A 15,747-nucleotide genomic window follows, 5' to 3' on the forward strand; every position below is an offset into this window, starting at 1 on the left:
TCCCAAATGGGCTCTGTGCTGTCTGCACAGAGCCTGACATGGGGCTCGATCCCACAAACTATGAGATCGTGACCTGAGCCGAAATTAAGAGTCAGCCATTTAACCAGCTGAGCCACCCAGGCGCCCCCTCCCTGTCTCTTTATTTTTCTCTCTATTCCCCTATGTTCCTCTGTTTTCTTTCATAAATTCCACAGATGAGTGAAATCACGATATTTATCTTTCTCTGACTTATTTCGCTTAGCATAATCTACTCTAGTTCCACCCATGTGGTTGCAAGTGGCAAGCCTTCATTCTTTTTGATCAGCGAGTAATATTCCATTCTATATATATATATATATATATATATATAAAATTTCACACACACCACGTCTTCTTTATCCATTTGTCACTCGATGGACATGCTACAATATACACTAACCTTAAAACGTTATTCCAAGTAAGCCAGACACAATGTGTCACACACATATTTGTGTGACAGGACTGACAAATCCAGAGACATAAAATAGATTCAGGGTGGCCAGGAGCTGGGGGACAGGGAAGGAATGGAGACACTGATTTCATTCTGTACACACATACTCGTTTACCCTCCCAAGAGAAAAACTGAGAACAAGAGGCCTGGCCCCAACGTCCGTTTGCCTGGTGCCGTACGTGCTGCTCCCAGCCACTAGGCGCTGGTAGGAAGAACTCCAGTGCTGTTGGTTGTATTGAAACGTGAGTTCATAAGAATTCCGCTAACCAGGCGATACGTTTACAGATCCTTGTGGAGAAGAGGCGCAGCGGGAGGTAAAGGGGAACAAGGGTAACAGGACTGGTTTTCTAGGATGGAAGTAATACATCCCCCAAAATGTGGAAAATGGAATTGATTTTACTCATCATCTTCACACAATAGGAGGACAAAGATGCTAACGGCCCAGCCCAGCGGCCACGGTACGGGAGCTCTGCCCCACGGCAGTGAGCCCACGTCCGCACTGCAGCCCTCTAGGAGGGTACCACCGGCCGCCCACTTCTTCCACCCTTTACGCTTACGACCCACATGTCGGATGACAGCAGAAAGACAAGTCACTGCCGCTGGCAAATCTGCACACAAAGAAAACGGATCCAGAAAGCTTACCTTTACTCCGCACAGACTCAGACCCACTAGCAGGACGTGTTCAGTTGTGCTTTGTCAAACACAAAGTGGACAGACAAAACACCTTGGAAGAATCAAGACTAAAAGTAAGATGCTTTTTGGCATCAGCCTTCCCAACCTCTGGCGGAAGTCTATCAGCACGTCGACAAGAACTGCGCACGCCACCTGCAGGTCCCCGTCGCAGCCGCCCACAGCCGAGGGCCTGGGGAGGAAGTACTCATGGATCGCCCACTGCTGGAAGTCCCACCTGCAACAGCAAACACCAAGGTCTGTGCTGGGAAAGGCTGTAAACCGGTGGTTCCGGGAGCCAGGACGAGAGCCCACAGCCAGCGGCACAACAATGGCGGGTGGCGAGATCTGGGGCTTCTGGGTGGCGGGAAGGCCCTCTACTGCAATCAAGGCCTCCTCGGGGGCCATTCCCAGGGTCGTGATTCCAGGGTCCGTCAGCAAAGATGCCCACATCTGGCCCAGACTCTGCAGGTGCTCATGGGAAGGATCCTGAGGATGTACTAACTAAAGCCGCAGCAAGAGAGGCACGTGACACTGTAGTCTATTTATGCAGAAAGAGCCACGAGTAAGACGTTTGCATAAACCCACAAGTGGGCAAGGAACAGAGGTTTTAAAGGCTGGTGCTTCGCCCAGGCCATCTGAAACTGTTACACAATGTATCTGAGCATTGCCTGTTGAATGAAAACAGAAAAGGTCTAAGCACAACTTAGCACACAGTGACCTGAGGGTAAGAAATGCTTATTATGGATCCTCACGCCAAAAAATGAATTCCTTCTTTTCCTTTTCCCAGTGGAAAGAGAGGAGGGAGAGCGGGGAGACCCCAGGGCGCATGCGCCTGCGCAGAAAGCACTCACAGCTGGCTGCACACAGACCCGAGAAGCAAGCAAACGTCCACCTTGTCGGAAAAGCAGTTCTTTCCACGGTTCTGACTTCCTCTGCAATCTGACACCACGGGACAGAATCCCGCCCCCCCCCCCGCCCCCCGGCATGCGAGCCGCATCTCTGACTGCACAGGGACAGTGGCTCAGGACGGCTCACGCTGACCCCTGCCCTCCGCTGCCCCCAGGGTTCCTGTGCCCCACCAGCTCCATTGCACCTACAGCACATTTCCCTCCCTGACTCCCACAGCCCCACATGCAGGGGCTGGTCAGCACCCCACGCTCACGCCCAGAACAGCACATCCGCCGTCCCTATGGTCTGAGTAATTGGCCCAGGGACCTGCTCCACCAGCTCAGAGCCAGTACTGCACACGGCACCCGTCAGCCCTCTGCCTGCCCAGCTGGCCGCGCCAGCTGAGAACTCCGGCAAGCTCCCTCAGGACCCCAGAGGGCCAGGATTCACCACAGCCCCTCTCGACAGTCGCCCCGCCTGCTCTTCTCCCACCTGAGGCACGTACATCTGCCCCTGATGCACCCCCTAACCGTGGGGTCCTGAGTGTACATCCCTACTTCTAATCCATTTTGTCTGCCCGCCTGCTTGCCACCCGGCCTGCTCAGGTTTACACCTGGCGAGGGTGCCCAGTCAGGGGCGTTGGAGTAGAAGCGCACAAAGGTACCAGATGGGCAGACTTGCCTCATCACAACGCACTTCCCAGTTTCTAGAACATTCTAGAAGTGCGTGGCACACACTAGGAGCTCCATAAGCGTTTCTTGAATTAAGGAATGAATGAATGAAACTGCGCTCATAGGTATATATATCAAATTGAACACTGAGATGTAACGACAAGACTTAGGCTTTAAGACAATGCGTAAAGCCTTGTACCACTGTCAAGGGCAGATCCCTTTCAACACTTACCTTTCTGTATCTGAAAGACAGTCGACCTCAGGTTGAATTTCTAGTTCCAGCCGTAACCAGTCTCTGTAAGTTAACTGAGAGAAAAAGGACCAAATGAACACGACGGTGAGGATGGGACGCGGAGAGCACAGGTCAGCTTTGTAAGTCTGCTGCACAGTCCCTCCGATGTCACACATCGCAGCAGAAAGACTCAGAGGAAGGCCGCAGTGCCTACACTCGTGTCCGTTCTCGGCCGCTTCCTGCCGACTGACTGAGGTGCTGGCGCCAAGCCCCCACATATTGCGTAGGTTACGTCTGACTGCGAAGCTGATGAAACATTTCCAACTGGCACTTTTAAACTGAATTCTCCAGCATACCGCCTGGTTCTGAAGTTGGTCCGCGGCATCTGCAAACCTCTCAGGTTACTGCACAACAGAGGCAGGAAATAATCTTCTAGTCCACTTGAGTTGGGCAAGTTAACTAGAGAATAAATGTGTAGTAACATGCTCCAAATATCCCTGGTAGCATATTTCTTTTTTTTTTTTTAATTTTTTTTTTCAACGTTTATTTATTTTTTGGGACAGAGAGAGACAGAGCATGAACGGGCGAGGGGCAGAGAGAGAGGGAGACACAGAATCGGAAACAGGCTCCAGGCTCTGAGCCATCAGCCCAGAGCCCGACGCGGGGCTCGAACTCACGGACCGCGAGATCGTGACCTGGCTGATGTCGGACGCTTAACCGACTGCGCCACCCAGGCGCCCCCTGGTAGCATATTTCTTAATTTAAAATTCCTGGGGGGGCGTCTAGGGGGCTCAGTCCGTTAAGCGTCTGACTCTTGATTTTAACTCAGGTCACGATCTCACAGTTCGTGAGTTCATGCCCCATGCTGGGCTCTGTGCGGACAGTGCGGGGCCTGCTTGGGATTCTCTCTCCTTCTCTGTCCCTCCCCAACTCTCTCTCTCAAAAAAAATAAACCTTAAAAAGTAATAAAATTCTTGGAACAATTCCACTCATTAACACGAACCAATCTCAAAACCTCACAGTGTGTGTGAAAAGGCACATCACAGCAACACGCGCACAGCACGCTGCCTACGCGTGAAGACCAAAGCCCGGTGATGTGGAGCAGGTAAAACCAAGAGAAGCACGTCCGTGATCACCCCCAGGCGGGACAGCAGCCCTGAGCCACCTGCTACGCTGCAGGTGGGCGGCTAGCGTTCCCTGCTCTTGACTCGTTACGTCGCACAAAGACTGTCGCACTTGCTCTGGGGTCATTCATGGGATTAACAATAGCAGAACTGAAAAAATATATGATAAAACAATTGAGAATTTTTCCTCTAAAGACCAAAATAAGGAGATAAACATCGGAATAAATGAGAAGTTATGAAGAGGCAGCGTGGGCAGGGGGGCCGGAGCAGGCCAGGCTCACAGTGACGTTGCCCAGAGGAGCCCACCCCAAACGGGAGCCTGGCAGGTAGGTGTGAAGTATGTTTCATTCACCCTCAAAATCTTCCACAACATGTTAGTGCCGAGGAAAAGTGGGCAGAGTGGAAACGACCTTTCTAATTTCTTACAACTGTGTGAATCTGCAACGATCCCAATTAACGATTTCAATCAAAGCCACTTCTGTGTTCCTCCAGGGTCACTGGGTCAGGCCCAGCTGCCTGCCCGCCATATCCTCAGGAGGCCCCCAATCTCCCCGCAAACTCTTGTGAGTTAGAACGAGGGGAGAAGCAGGAAAGGGGCAGCGGGACCTACGTGAAATTCTTTCTCCTTCAACAGTTCCTGGAAGGTTCTCTGTTTCCACAGACAGAGGGCGGCTTGCTGCCAGTCTGCAGAGGGCCGGCACAAGGGCCTCCAGGGAGGGTCGGCTGTGTCCTCCGGACAGAGGGGATCTCGGGCTTCTGGGAACAGTCTCAGTATAATGAACTGAAACTGAAGAGAGACAGTGTCACATGGGTCGCAAGCAGTTGAGAAGATACGCCAGTAACCCGGCCGTGCGCAGGGGGCAGGGCAGCCCGAAGACCCTGGGCCGTCTCCCCGTCGCGGCCTGCACCCCGTGTGCAGTTACAGAGGGCACGTCGGTCAGCAGCCCTGTCCGTAAATCCTAACACGTGAGGCAGAAGTGCGGGCTCCAAGCTGCCCTCCACACGGCGGTGGTGACCCCACGGCAGCGAACGGTGGTCTTCCCAGACCGCTGCTGGCACCAGAGATTGCACTAAGAGAGGGTGCCGACCGGACAAGCAAAACACTGTGTCGGTGAATTAATTTATTTATCTCTGCCATTAGGAGATTAGACTTCTTCCCATGTTTACTGAGCTGAGGGGGCGGGGGGAGGGCCCCCAGGGACACGTGGAGTCAGGGACTTCCTTGTCTGGGCCACTTCTAATCTCTGTTCCATGTTTCAAAATGTTGGCAGCTGGGACTAAGTTCCTCAACGCCAACGATGGGGGCACAAGTGTGCCCGGCCCCCACTTCACCCTCCGGGGAGGGCCAGCCCAGCGGATTCTAATGGCGCCCGCAACGGAGATGTGCACCGAACACCATGAGATGTCCCTTAAAACTCCGCCCGAGTAAGAATGCTGGTTCCCACTGTAACTTCAAACTCACTTTTGCCACTGAAGGCTTCTGACACGCATCTTTATATTTCTCTGGCCTTAGAATAAATATAACAAGCATTCACTAGATGAGGGAAGTCTCTGGACAAAACTCAGAATTCTTTAAATAAGAAGATACTTTTCATGAATATTTACCTTTTAATGTACCTATTTTACAAAAATCAGTATCTATTTCTTTTAAAAATGGGACGTACGTTTGGGGGTGCCGGGGTGGCTCAGTCGGTCAAGCCTCAGACCGTTGATCTCGGCTCAGGTCACAATCTCACCATTTGTGAGTTCGAGCCCCACATCAGGGTCTGCGCGGATAGTGTGGAGCCTGCCTGGAATTCTCTCCCTCCCCCCTTTTCTGCCCCTCCCCAGCTTGCTCTCTCTCTTTCAAAAAATAAATAAGTGAAAACAACAAAAAGTAAATAAATAAAACATTTAGAATGAATAAGGGAGGGAGGGAGGGCAGATGGGGGTGCGAGGGAGGGAGGAGGGGGGAGGGAAGAAGGAAGGAAGGGGGGAAGGGGGGAGGGAGGAAGGGAGTGGGGGACAATTGTGGTCCTTGTCATCTTTCATCCCTTCATCTTAACTCTGAGAACAGAAGAAAAACGCAGCGTTCAGCCCAGAGAAGAGATGATCTGATAACTAACCAGCACACCGGGCACACAGAGACGTGGGTGGGCAGACAAGAGACCTCCGACGTTTGGCTAGAAACCTGCGTTGAAACGGGAGACTCCAAGAATGGGGAAAAGGGACTGCACAGACTCACCTTCTTCACGAGGGCTGGAGACAAGCAGCTGCACAGAGTATCCCGTGATAAGGAAGAATATTTACACAAAGAGTAAGAAATCACCGCTGTACAAAATCTGAAAATAGAAAACAAATAATGTAGAAATGCGACCCGTGCATAACAAGGAATGCAATAAAAGTGTGAATTTCGCCCAAGTGAACTGAGTGCATTCTAAACCAGATGGCCTGAGGATTAGCCCCTGGCCTCTACTCCAGGCCAGGCCAGCTCCCAAGGCCTCGGGGAAACGCCCCCAAGTCACAACCGTGGATCTGAGCTCTATCTACACTGAAGGCACAGACCCAGAGAACACACAAACAGTAAGACTATGCAAATAAGGGCTTGCGGTCACTGCATGCCGAAGAGCCACGGCCAGAACAGGGCACCCGGGTGACTCGGTTGAGCGTCCAACTTGGTTTCAGGTCATAATCTCACAGTTCATGGGTTCGAGCCCCGCGTCAGGCTCTCTGCTGTCGGCACAGAGCCTGTTTCGGATCCTCTGTCCACCACCGCCCCCCCCGCCGTCCCTTCCCCACTCTCTCTCAAAAAATAAACATTAAAAAACAAACAAAAGGGGCGCCTGGGTAGCGCAGTCGGTTAAGCGTCCGACTTCAGCCAGGTCATGATCTCGCGGTCTGTGAGTTCGAGCCCCGCGTCGGGCTCTGGGCTGATGGCTCAGAGCCTGGAGCCTGTTTCCGATTCTGTGTCTCCCTCTCTCTCTGCCCCTCCCCCGTTCATGCTCTGTCTCTCTCTGTCCCAAAAATAAATAAACGTTGAAAAAAAAAAAATTAAAAAACAAAAAAACAAAAAAACAAAAAAAGCAGTCTTCAGGACAAGAGAGCAGCACGCCCACGTTTAAACTCAGCCTCACTCAGGGGGAGCCTCTGCCCGCCTGTGGTGGGTTGTGAGGCGTTGAGGGGAAGGGCCCCGTGAGAAGAGACTGACCGTGGGGCCCAGGGGAAGTCAGGACTGACGCCAGCAGGGCCTGCCTGTCCGTGCTGCCCAGAGCCCGAGAGGCTGGGCCGCTGTGCTTCCCGTGGGGGTGGCACAGGTGTCGGGGGCCGTGGTCCAGGGCAGGCGTTGTGTTCTCTCTCCTCGCCCAGTTACGATCCCCTTGTGCCTTCTGTCAGTTCTTTCTATGAACTGCGGTCCCAGCCCCTGCGCACAACTCTTCCGGAGCCTCCTGGCTCCCGCCCTGACCCTTCCTCTATGTACCTTGTACCCGCTTCGGCCTAGACTCCCAGGGCCCTGCCCCAGCACCTGCCATGCTGCGTACGCCACACTATCAACTTGCCAGGTGCCCCCACACAGAAGGCAGGGGTGGGACTCCACCCCAGTCCTGGAATGGGTCTGGCCCACAGCGGTGAATGAGGGGCAGTAGGGGTACACGCTGGCACAGATCTGTAGAATGATGGGTCCTGAAACCCTTTGAGACAAGTCTCTCTACATAGGGCAGCTCCACGTGCAGGTTCTCACTCCAGAGAAGCAGCTGCTAACCACAGGGGAACCAGGGACGGGTCCCACCACACGCCAGGCGCCCCCAAGACAAAACCCGGTAGTGCTCACAACCCTTCCCAACGTGGAAGGACGTCTACAGTCCGTCGTTAACGTCTTCAGAAGCAGTTTTTAAGGTAGCACTACCTCATTTTTGTAAACAAAGAAACACAGACACATAAATACAACGTAAGACTCCAGAATGATTATCCGTGGAGCATGTCTGTGTTGGCCAATTGCATTTGGTGAGTATGTGACTTCTGTCGAGCACGGAGGGGCACAGCGGATGTGAGGGCAGCTCACTTCAGGCAGAAGAGCGAGGTCTCCGAGGTCCTAAACGTCAGGAGGCTACTGAAGAACTCTGCGACGGACAGGCCCTCGGCGGGGGCAGGGAGGCCCACACGCACCTCTGGGAGCACAGACCTGGACTCGGCCAGGTGGACGACCAGGGCGGCCAACCCCAGCACGTGGGAGGCACTCAGGCTTGGGCCCTGAAACGGGAGAGAGTGTTTCTGCAGGAAGGAGGGCAGAGCCCACTTCCCAGGCAGGCGGACAGAGGCGGCGGCCGTACCTGGTGACGGAGCAGCTGGCAGAGCCTGGTGAGCACGACAGGAAGGAGCCTGCGTCCACACATGGCCGTCACTAAGCGAGAAGCCCAGGGGCCCTGCCTGCAGAGACAGCCAGAGACCAGCAGTCTGGCCACTCCTGGCTCTGCACGGCCGTCCCACGGATTCTTCTGGAGGAGCGAAGGGTGCCCGAGAAAGACGTAGGCTGTTCCCCCAACGGCGAGGTCTCCGGGGGAGATGCTTCATCTCTGCCGAGTCTCCGCACTGCCCCTTCACCCCACCTGGGACCCCCAACCAGTACAGAAGCCAGAAGGCAGGATCCAGGACCAAGGGTCAGAGGTGGACAAGGAGTGGGCAGCCCTGCCCCTCATCACAGAAAACAGGGAGAAACCCCACTCCCCGAGGGAGGCCTGCTCCGAGCACCCCGGCCGCCCCCAGCAGAGCCCCAAAGCGCCCAGTGAAAACCCCCAGCCTCTACCTGTCTGGCGAGGCGAAGCTGGAAGCTACGATCAGGTTCTGACAAAAACACGTCAGCAGGAGGTCCGCGACCTGAGAGAGACAGATGGTCACCGAGAGCTCAGAGTCCCCGAGAGCAATGTGTGAGTAAGGCAGGCCTGCGTCTGGAGAGGAAAGCATCACACCAACTGGCACCAGAACCCCATTCCCACGTCCTGGGAGACAGCAGGCCAGGCGTTGTGAAATTTCACAGCAGAGAACAGGCTCAGCACACCTCGCCCGCACAGGGCCAAGGAGCAAACTGTTTTAGGCTCCGGGGCCACAGATGGGTTCCACTGTGTGTTCTCCTCTAGAAACTTAAAAGGTCTGTACACAAACAGGCCAGGGCCGGCTGAGCCCAGGCCCGACACTGCCCGGCTCCCGGGTGTCGTTTCCACGCACACGGTTCGCCTGGCAAAACACGGGGTGGAGAAGAGGCCCGCACACCCGGGACTTCTTACACAATCCGGCCCCGCTCAGCAGCATAGGCCAGGCATCCCACACTCACCTCCCGTTCCTGCTGCTCCAGGCCTGGCGTGAGGACGCTGAGCTGAATCTGCGATCCCCCAGAGCTGCCGTCCTCCTCAGCGCGGCCCAAGGCGGCGCCGAGCCGCTCAGAAACAACTGCCACCCGAGCAGCCACAACTGCACGTGGAGAAACCCAGTTAGACGAGCAGGCGAACGCGGGCTGCCTGCAGGGGGCGGTGGCGTTCCCGCTCGCAACGGGCTGCCTGCAGGGGGCGCCGGCGTTCCTGCGCGCAGCGGCTCACGGCAGCCCCGTCTCCGGCAGCCCCGTCTCCGGCGCTACCAGGGCCACGAGCCCCAGGGCGGCGCTCCTCTGCCAGCCGGGCGGTGGGAGCACGCTGAGGGTGAGCATGACCGCTGTCCTCACGGCCTGAGGTCATCTGGGCGGTTCTCTTTCACCCTGTATGCATGTTCTCCATCTGAAGTCACAGGCCAACCCTCCCACACGGCACCACGTCTGCTCCACGCCCCACGATCGGTCTGCCAAAGGCGAGGAGCCACAGCCTCCGCGCACCGGAGGTCAGGCGACAGGCCGACTGTGCTGGCTGGAGACGGAAACTACTGTGAGCAACAAGGCTGACACAGACCTCAGTGTCCCCTCACGCCAAATTCTGCAGGAGGGCAGTTCGGCAAGGCCATGCCCCTATGGTCGCAGAGGAGATGCTACAGGGAGCAAGGGAAACTGAGGCGGTGCCGTTAATATTTCCTCTGTGAGGCTCTCGTGGGATATTCTGTCCTGGTTTGAATAAAATGGGTTTATCATCTATAAAAATCTCTTACAGGTACCAGGAAAAACACAGCTTTTTTCCATTAGATTCTACATTTTCCCTACCAAAAATCTCCAAAGTAGGGGAAGTCAGCATTTTATTTCATGGACTGCCACACACCACATGAGGTGAATCATTCACGAGTCACCATTTTACAGAAAATGGTCACGCAGAAGCAGAGACCCAGTGTTCAGGGTTACAGCTACTCAGTTAAGAAAGAAAACCCCACACTTTGGTGCCCTTACTTTTCTTCCTCCTCATTACCTGCTCTGCTAGGAGCTCCAAGAGCAGACAGAGTATTCAATCTGCTGAAGGTCTGTGACAGCCTGAACGACAGACCCGTCTCCCATCCCATCCCAGGTGAAAGGAGGCAAGTCCTCAGCATCCGCCAGCGCTGTCGTCACGCTGAGCCCTGGCCACGGCTGGACGTCCACTCGTCCCTCCCAACACCCACTGCAGACGGCCCTGCGCACAGCCATGTCCTCACCGTCATACTGCGTGGGGTCCGTCATCGCGGCTCTGAGCTCTCTTAGCGCGGCTGCGAGTGGTCCCAAGGGTCCCTCGGCACAGACAGCTTCCACCTTCATTCCCGGGGCTGCGCCTGAGAAATGACGGGACACGCACAGCTGGATGCGGCCTCTCCATGTCCACGGCAGACAGAGGCGCCAGGACTCCACGAGGTGCTGCACTGCTGGGCACCCGTCACTGGTATCAGAAACTTGTTTATAAATGTAGTAATTTAAGAAAAAACATGATTTGGGGCACCCGGGTGGCTCAGTCAGTTAAGCGATCAACTTCAGCTTAGGTCAGGATCTCACAATTCCTGAGTTCGAGCCCCACATCAGGCTCTCTGCTGTCAGCACAGAGCCTGCTTCAGATCCTGGGTCTCCCTCTCTGTCCACCCCTCCCCTGCTTTAGCATACATGCTCTATTCTCTTTCTTTCTCAAAAATAAACCTTACAAAAAAAATTTTTTAATTAGAAATAGTGAAAAAGAAAGAAAAAACATGGTTCTATGCGCAACATTGCCGTAAGTGTGAAAAACACATATGTAAAGAAGGACCAGAAGCATGGCGAGGGGGTCTCGGTGGGTACGGAGAATTGTGGATGGGTCATAATTTGTTCCATTTCTAAAACTTTTAAGTAATGTCCTACTGTTTTTTATAATAGGATATTAAAAAAAAAGATGTAAAGGAGAAAACTTAAAAATTAATATACAAGAGATGATCATCAGCTCTCAACATGTCTATGAGATTTTTGAAAAAAGATTAGATCTGATCACATATTTGTAAAACAAAGATACTTCTTCAAAAAAATGTTTTCTAACTTTTTAAACGTAAGCTGTGTGCCCAAGGTCGGGCTGGAACTCACGACCCCGGGATCCAGAGCCACGTGCTCCCCCGACCGAGCCGCCCAGGAGTCCAAACGCATAATTGTCGTTATACAAAGAAAAGCACACCACAGATGTTTTAAAAATACGACTTCGAGTTCTGGTGTCGCCGGAGAAGACACCAGGTGTCCACAGCGAGCCTCACATTGGAGACACCGAGACGAAACTAGAAGTGATGAGTCTTCGTTTATAAGCCCTGCCGGATGAGACACAAAACATCCGCGAGGCCCCTAAGGCAGGGCCAGGGGGCCGGGGACGGAGGGGCGCGCCCCCCCACCACACTGGATGCAGCCCCACTGCCTCCTGGGAGCCCCACAATGGTGAGCTGTTGCAGTACTGGTCCGAACGAGCAGGGGACCCGGGACCGTCGTTCTTTGCCCACTCAAGTCTCCCGGGTCTCCGTGACTGTGAGAAAGCACCCACACGTGTAACAGGAAGGTTCTGGCAGACAGAACCAGAAATCGCCACCTCATTCGGCCCAGGTGGCCCCGCAAATGTCAGAGGATTTAAAGCAGCGAACAAGAACGGCTTCACGGCACGGCTCCTGCCGAGACACAGGCCGCTCCACCGCCCAGCAAGTCCGCCCAGCCGCTCGGAGCACCGAGGTCTCCCGACGCACGCCGCTGCCACAGACGGGACCTGGGTCGACATCACTGACTCCTGTGAGCCGAGCGATCCCCGGCCCGCCACAGGACTCAACCGTCCAAAGAGAAAGCCGCCGCAGACCAGCCACCATGCCACGCGTCAGAACCGACACGACCGACTTCAAGCCTGGCTTCCTAGTCCGGGACGTCCCCTGAATTTAAAGCCTGCGTCAGAACAGGCGAGCAGCAAGCACATCCCGGCCTCGTGCAGAACCTCAGGGAGGGGCTCTGGCAGGTAACCCTCCGGGGCTCCCAGGCTGGGAGCCCAGGACCTGACGACTAGGGCGCGTCCGTCCCGACTTAACCAGACCACGCGCACTGAGGTGCCTGTCACCCCCACACCTCAGGACCCGGGATGCTGAAAAGTGCCCGACACAGGGATGGAGAGACCCATGACCTTACTTTCTGGCTTCTTCTCTTCGGCAGTGGAGCAGGCCTGGCAGTAGGCGGAGTACAGAGACGGGGGAATTTTATCTGCTCTGGATCAGGAGAAAACATGAAAACCAAGCCACCAGGACTCAAATTAGTTCGCAAGCTTACAATTTCAAAAACTATCATAAAACAAAAATACATGATATAGTCTACTATCCATACCTTATGGTAGGACTCTGTTTTTAGAAAAAACCCATTATGTGCATGGACTCAAAGGGTTCTTAGTGTTTCATAATTTGCCATGTACACATATCTGCCAACCGTGGTTTTCATAGGGTAGTGAGATTATAAATGATTTTTACTTTTCTCGTTAAAGTCTGGGTAATTTCCAAATTTTAAAGAGGACTTTTATTACTTTTAATGAAGAATACTGAGAAAAGCACCCAACTGATGTCATTAGAAATACAGAGAATTATGGGGCGCCTGGGTGGTGCAGTCGGTTAAGCGTCCGACTTGAGCCAGGTCACGATCTCGCGGTCCGTGAGTTCGAGCCCCGCGTCAGGCTCTGGGCTGATGGCTCAGAGCCTGGAGTGTGTTTCCGATTCTGTGTCTCCCTCTCTCTCTGCCTCTCCCCCGTTCATGCTCTGTCTCTCTCTGTCCCAAAAATAAATAAACGTTGAAAAAAAATTAAAAAAAAAAAAAAAAAAAAAAGAAATACAGAGAATTATAGAACAAAGTCCTGTGATAAGGGTTTTGCAGGGCATGGACCCCTGGCTGGCACATTCTCATGGCACAGTGACAAGTCCAAGGACAAGAGCTGTGGAGTCACCTTCGGAAGAGCAGCCCAAGTATGGGACACGGGCAATGGCCTAGCCTGCGGGACACAAAGTCTCCAAGTGAGCAGTGAGGCAGGAAGGAGGCCTGCCGACAGTGCCGCAAGGCCTGATGATGAGCCAGGAAAAGGAGGAGGGAGGTGGCCGTCTTCCAGAATGGGAGTGCCATCAAAGGCCAAAGCAAGGCAGAGGACAGGCTGGAGCGGAGGAGCACGCAACTGCCCCAGAGACTGGAAGGTGGGTAGCTTACAGATTAGCAATCAATGCAAATAAAAAAAAGAGCACATCTAAGGAAATGGAAAAATTCACAGAAAAGAACACTTCAGACATCGCTCATCCTCAGAGACCTAAGATCAAACACCGCAGCTATTAGAGGAGAATGGATTTCCATAAACAGAAAAATCCAGTGACAGAAAGAACAGGCAAGTTAACCAGAAGAAATCTCCCAGAAAGGAGAGAAAAAAAAAACAAAAAACAACCAAAAGACCAGACATGCAAAATGTAACAGAGAACAAGTCAGGAGACAATCCTGGCGGTGTAATGTCTGAAAAGGAAGAGCCCCAAGACGAAACCAGGCAGGAAAGGAGACCCGCTCTGAAGTAAGCGGGATCAAGCAGTCCATGTCTGTGGTTTGCTTCAAAACAGCCCAGAAGAGGGTGTGTGGGCAGCTCAGTCAGTGGAGTGTCTGACCACTGATTTTGGCTCAGGTCATGATCTCACAGTCATGAGATCGAGCCCCTCGTCAGGAGCTATGCTGGGCATGGAGCCTGCTTGGGATTCTTGCTCTCTCTCTCTCTCAACTCCTACCCCGTTTGCGTGCGCACACACATGCACTCTCTCTCCCTAAAAATAAAAACAAAATGGCCCAGAATGGTGGGTGGACAGAGGAATTTGAGGGCTACATAAGTACTATCCTACACTTCTATCTTAAATTTTTCTTAACAAAAGGTTTTGAAATATCCGAGAAAACTTCTTTGTTCTGAAGGACACGAACGTCCAGATTAAAAGGCCCACCATCCGCCTAGCCAAGAAATGAAATTAGACCCACACCAAAATACATTGCAATGAAATTTGAAAACCCAGGAAACGATAAAAAAGATACTGCAGGGGCGCCTGGGTGGCTCAGTCGGTTAAGCGTCCGACTTCGGCTCAGGTCATGATCTCGCGGTCCGTGAGTTCGAGCCCCGCGTCGGGCTCTGTGCTGACAGCTCAGAGCCTGGAGCCTGTTTCAGATTCTGTGTCTCCCTCTCTCTCTGACCCTCCCCCATTCATGCCCTGTCTCTCTCTGTCTCAAAAATAAATAAACATTAAAAAAAAAAAAAAAAAAAAAAAAAGATACTGCAAATCTCCAGAGAGAAAAACACATGTCACGTGCAAAGAATCAGAAACCTAACATCTCAATAGCGACACTGGAAGCTACAAATCAATAGATCAATATTTTAAAAATGTGAGGGAAAATATTTCCAAGCAAGATTTCTTCATTTCTACACCCAGTCAAATTAACTATCAAATGTGAGGGCTGAATAAAATGTAAAAAAAAAAAAAAAAAAAAGGCTACCTCCCATTCACCCTTCTTAAAAAGCTTCAGTAGGATGTGTCCCACCAAAACACAGGAGTAAATCCAGAAACAGGATGGTCTAGGGTCCAGAAAAGAGAAGAATCAAAGACACTCCCAGGCAGTCAAAGGAAGATACGAGGATCGCAGAAAAAACTAACAATTCAGAGTGGAGCCAGCTAGGAGGCTCCAGAAGGCCTTTCTCTCTCAGAAGCGACAGAGTGAGCACTTGAAGGTCTGAGTGAGAGGACATGGCGGATTTGGATAGCAGTTGAATGACACACACACAAAAGGTTAAGATAAAACAAAGATAATCAGGAGCCCCAGAAAAATGAAAGGTAGTTACATTCCTAATGGTGAACTCTGAATAGTGTTTACATAGCCCTAAAAAAAAAAAAAAAAAAAAAAAGTGAGTTTTAAAATTTAAAACATTTTTTTGTATGAAGGACATCTACTTGTGTGGGTAGAAGCAAAAAACCTAGGTCTTCATCCTCAAATAGCGGAAAACCAATTGATATGGCCTAAAACAACAAAAAAAGTGCTAAGTTGCTCGCAAAATAAGAATATTATTTAGAAATATGGAGATAAATAACAAAAATCAGCCAAAACTTGAAAATGGTTGCCTCCAGAGAAAAAGAAATGGCAGGGAGGCGTGGAGGGGAGGGAATGACTATTTCTCTTAATAAACTTTATAGAACTGACTCTTCAATCTGCATTCTTACTGAACTTTGACAAAAACAATTTTTAAAGCCTAGAAATAAATGTCAAAAAATTAGGAAGCCATACCATGCAAACACCAAAAAGGAAAA

General features: G+C 52.3%; 1 protein-coding gene and 1 long non-coding RNA gene across 9 annotated transcripts in view; one reads left to right on the plus strand and one right to left on the minus strand.

The window, feature by feature from the left end:
* The window catches only part of FANCA (FA complementation group A), a 63,359-nt gene that overhangs the window by 11,771 nt on the left and 35,841 nt on the right, over window positions 1–15,747 (minus strand). For 7 of the 8 annotated variants that reach the window (XR_006300223.1, XR_006300222.1, XM_043599927.1 and 4 more), the window contains 10 exons: window positions 12,581–12,657; window positions 10,633–10,746; window positions 9,362–9,498; window positions 8,837–8,907; window positions 8,364–8,460; window positions 8,096–8,283; window positions 6,281–6,377; window positions 4,667–4,843; window positions 2,933–3,006; window positions 1,248–1,376 (listed from right to left, as the gene is read on the minus strand). Coding sequence is in view for 5 of the 8 variants with exons in the window: in XM_043599927.1 (XP_043455862.1) it covers window positions 1,248–1,376; window positions 2,933–3,006; window positions 4,667–4,843; window positions 6,281–6,377; window positions 8,096–8,283; window positions 8,364–8,460; window positions 8,837–8,907; window positions 9,362–9,498; window positions 10,633–10,746; window positions 12,581–12,657 (1,161 nt within the window). In the remaining 3 variants the exon portion in view is untranslated. Of the gene's footprint in view, window positions 1–418; window positions 1,377–2,932; window positions 3,007–4,666; window positions 4,844–6,280; window positions 6,378–8,095; window positions 8,284–8,363; window positions 8,461–8,836; window positions 8,908–9,361; window positions 9,499–10,632; window positions 10,747–12,580; window positions 12,658–15,747 lie in introns of all 8 variants that reach the window. The other variant, XR_006300224.1, reaches the window with a different exon arrangement.
* Window positions 4,839–6,456, plus strand: LOC122494627. Its single transcript, XR_006300226.1, has 2 exons — window positions 4,839–5,481; window positions 6,113–6,456. It is a non-coding gene; the product is annotated as an uncharacterized LOC122494627 (long non-coding RNA).

This window comes from Prionailurus bengalensis, chromosome E2 (genome assembly GCF_016509475.1).
Source record: "Prionailurus bengalensis isolate Pbe53 chromosome E2, Fcat_Pben_1.1_paternal_pri, whole genome shotgun sequence".
Lineage (NCBI taxonomy): Eukaryota > Metazoa > Chordata > Mammalia > Carnivora > Felidae > Prionailurus > Prionailurus bengalensis.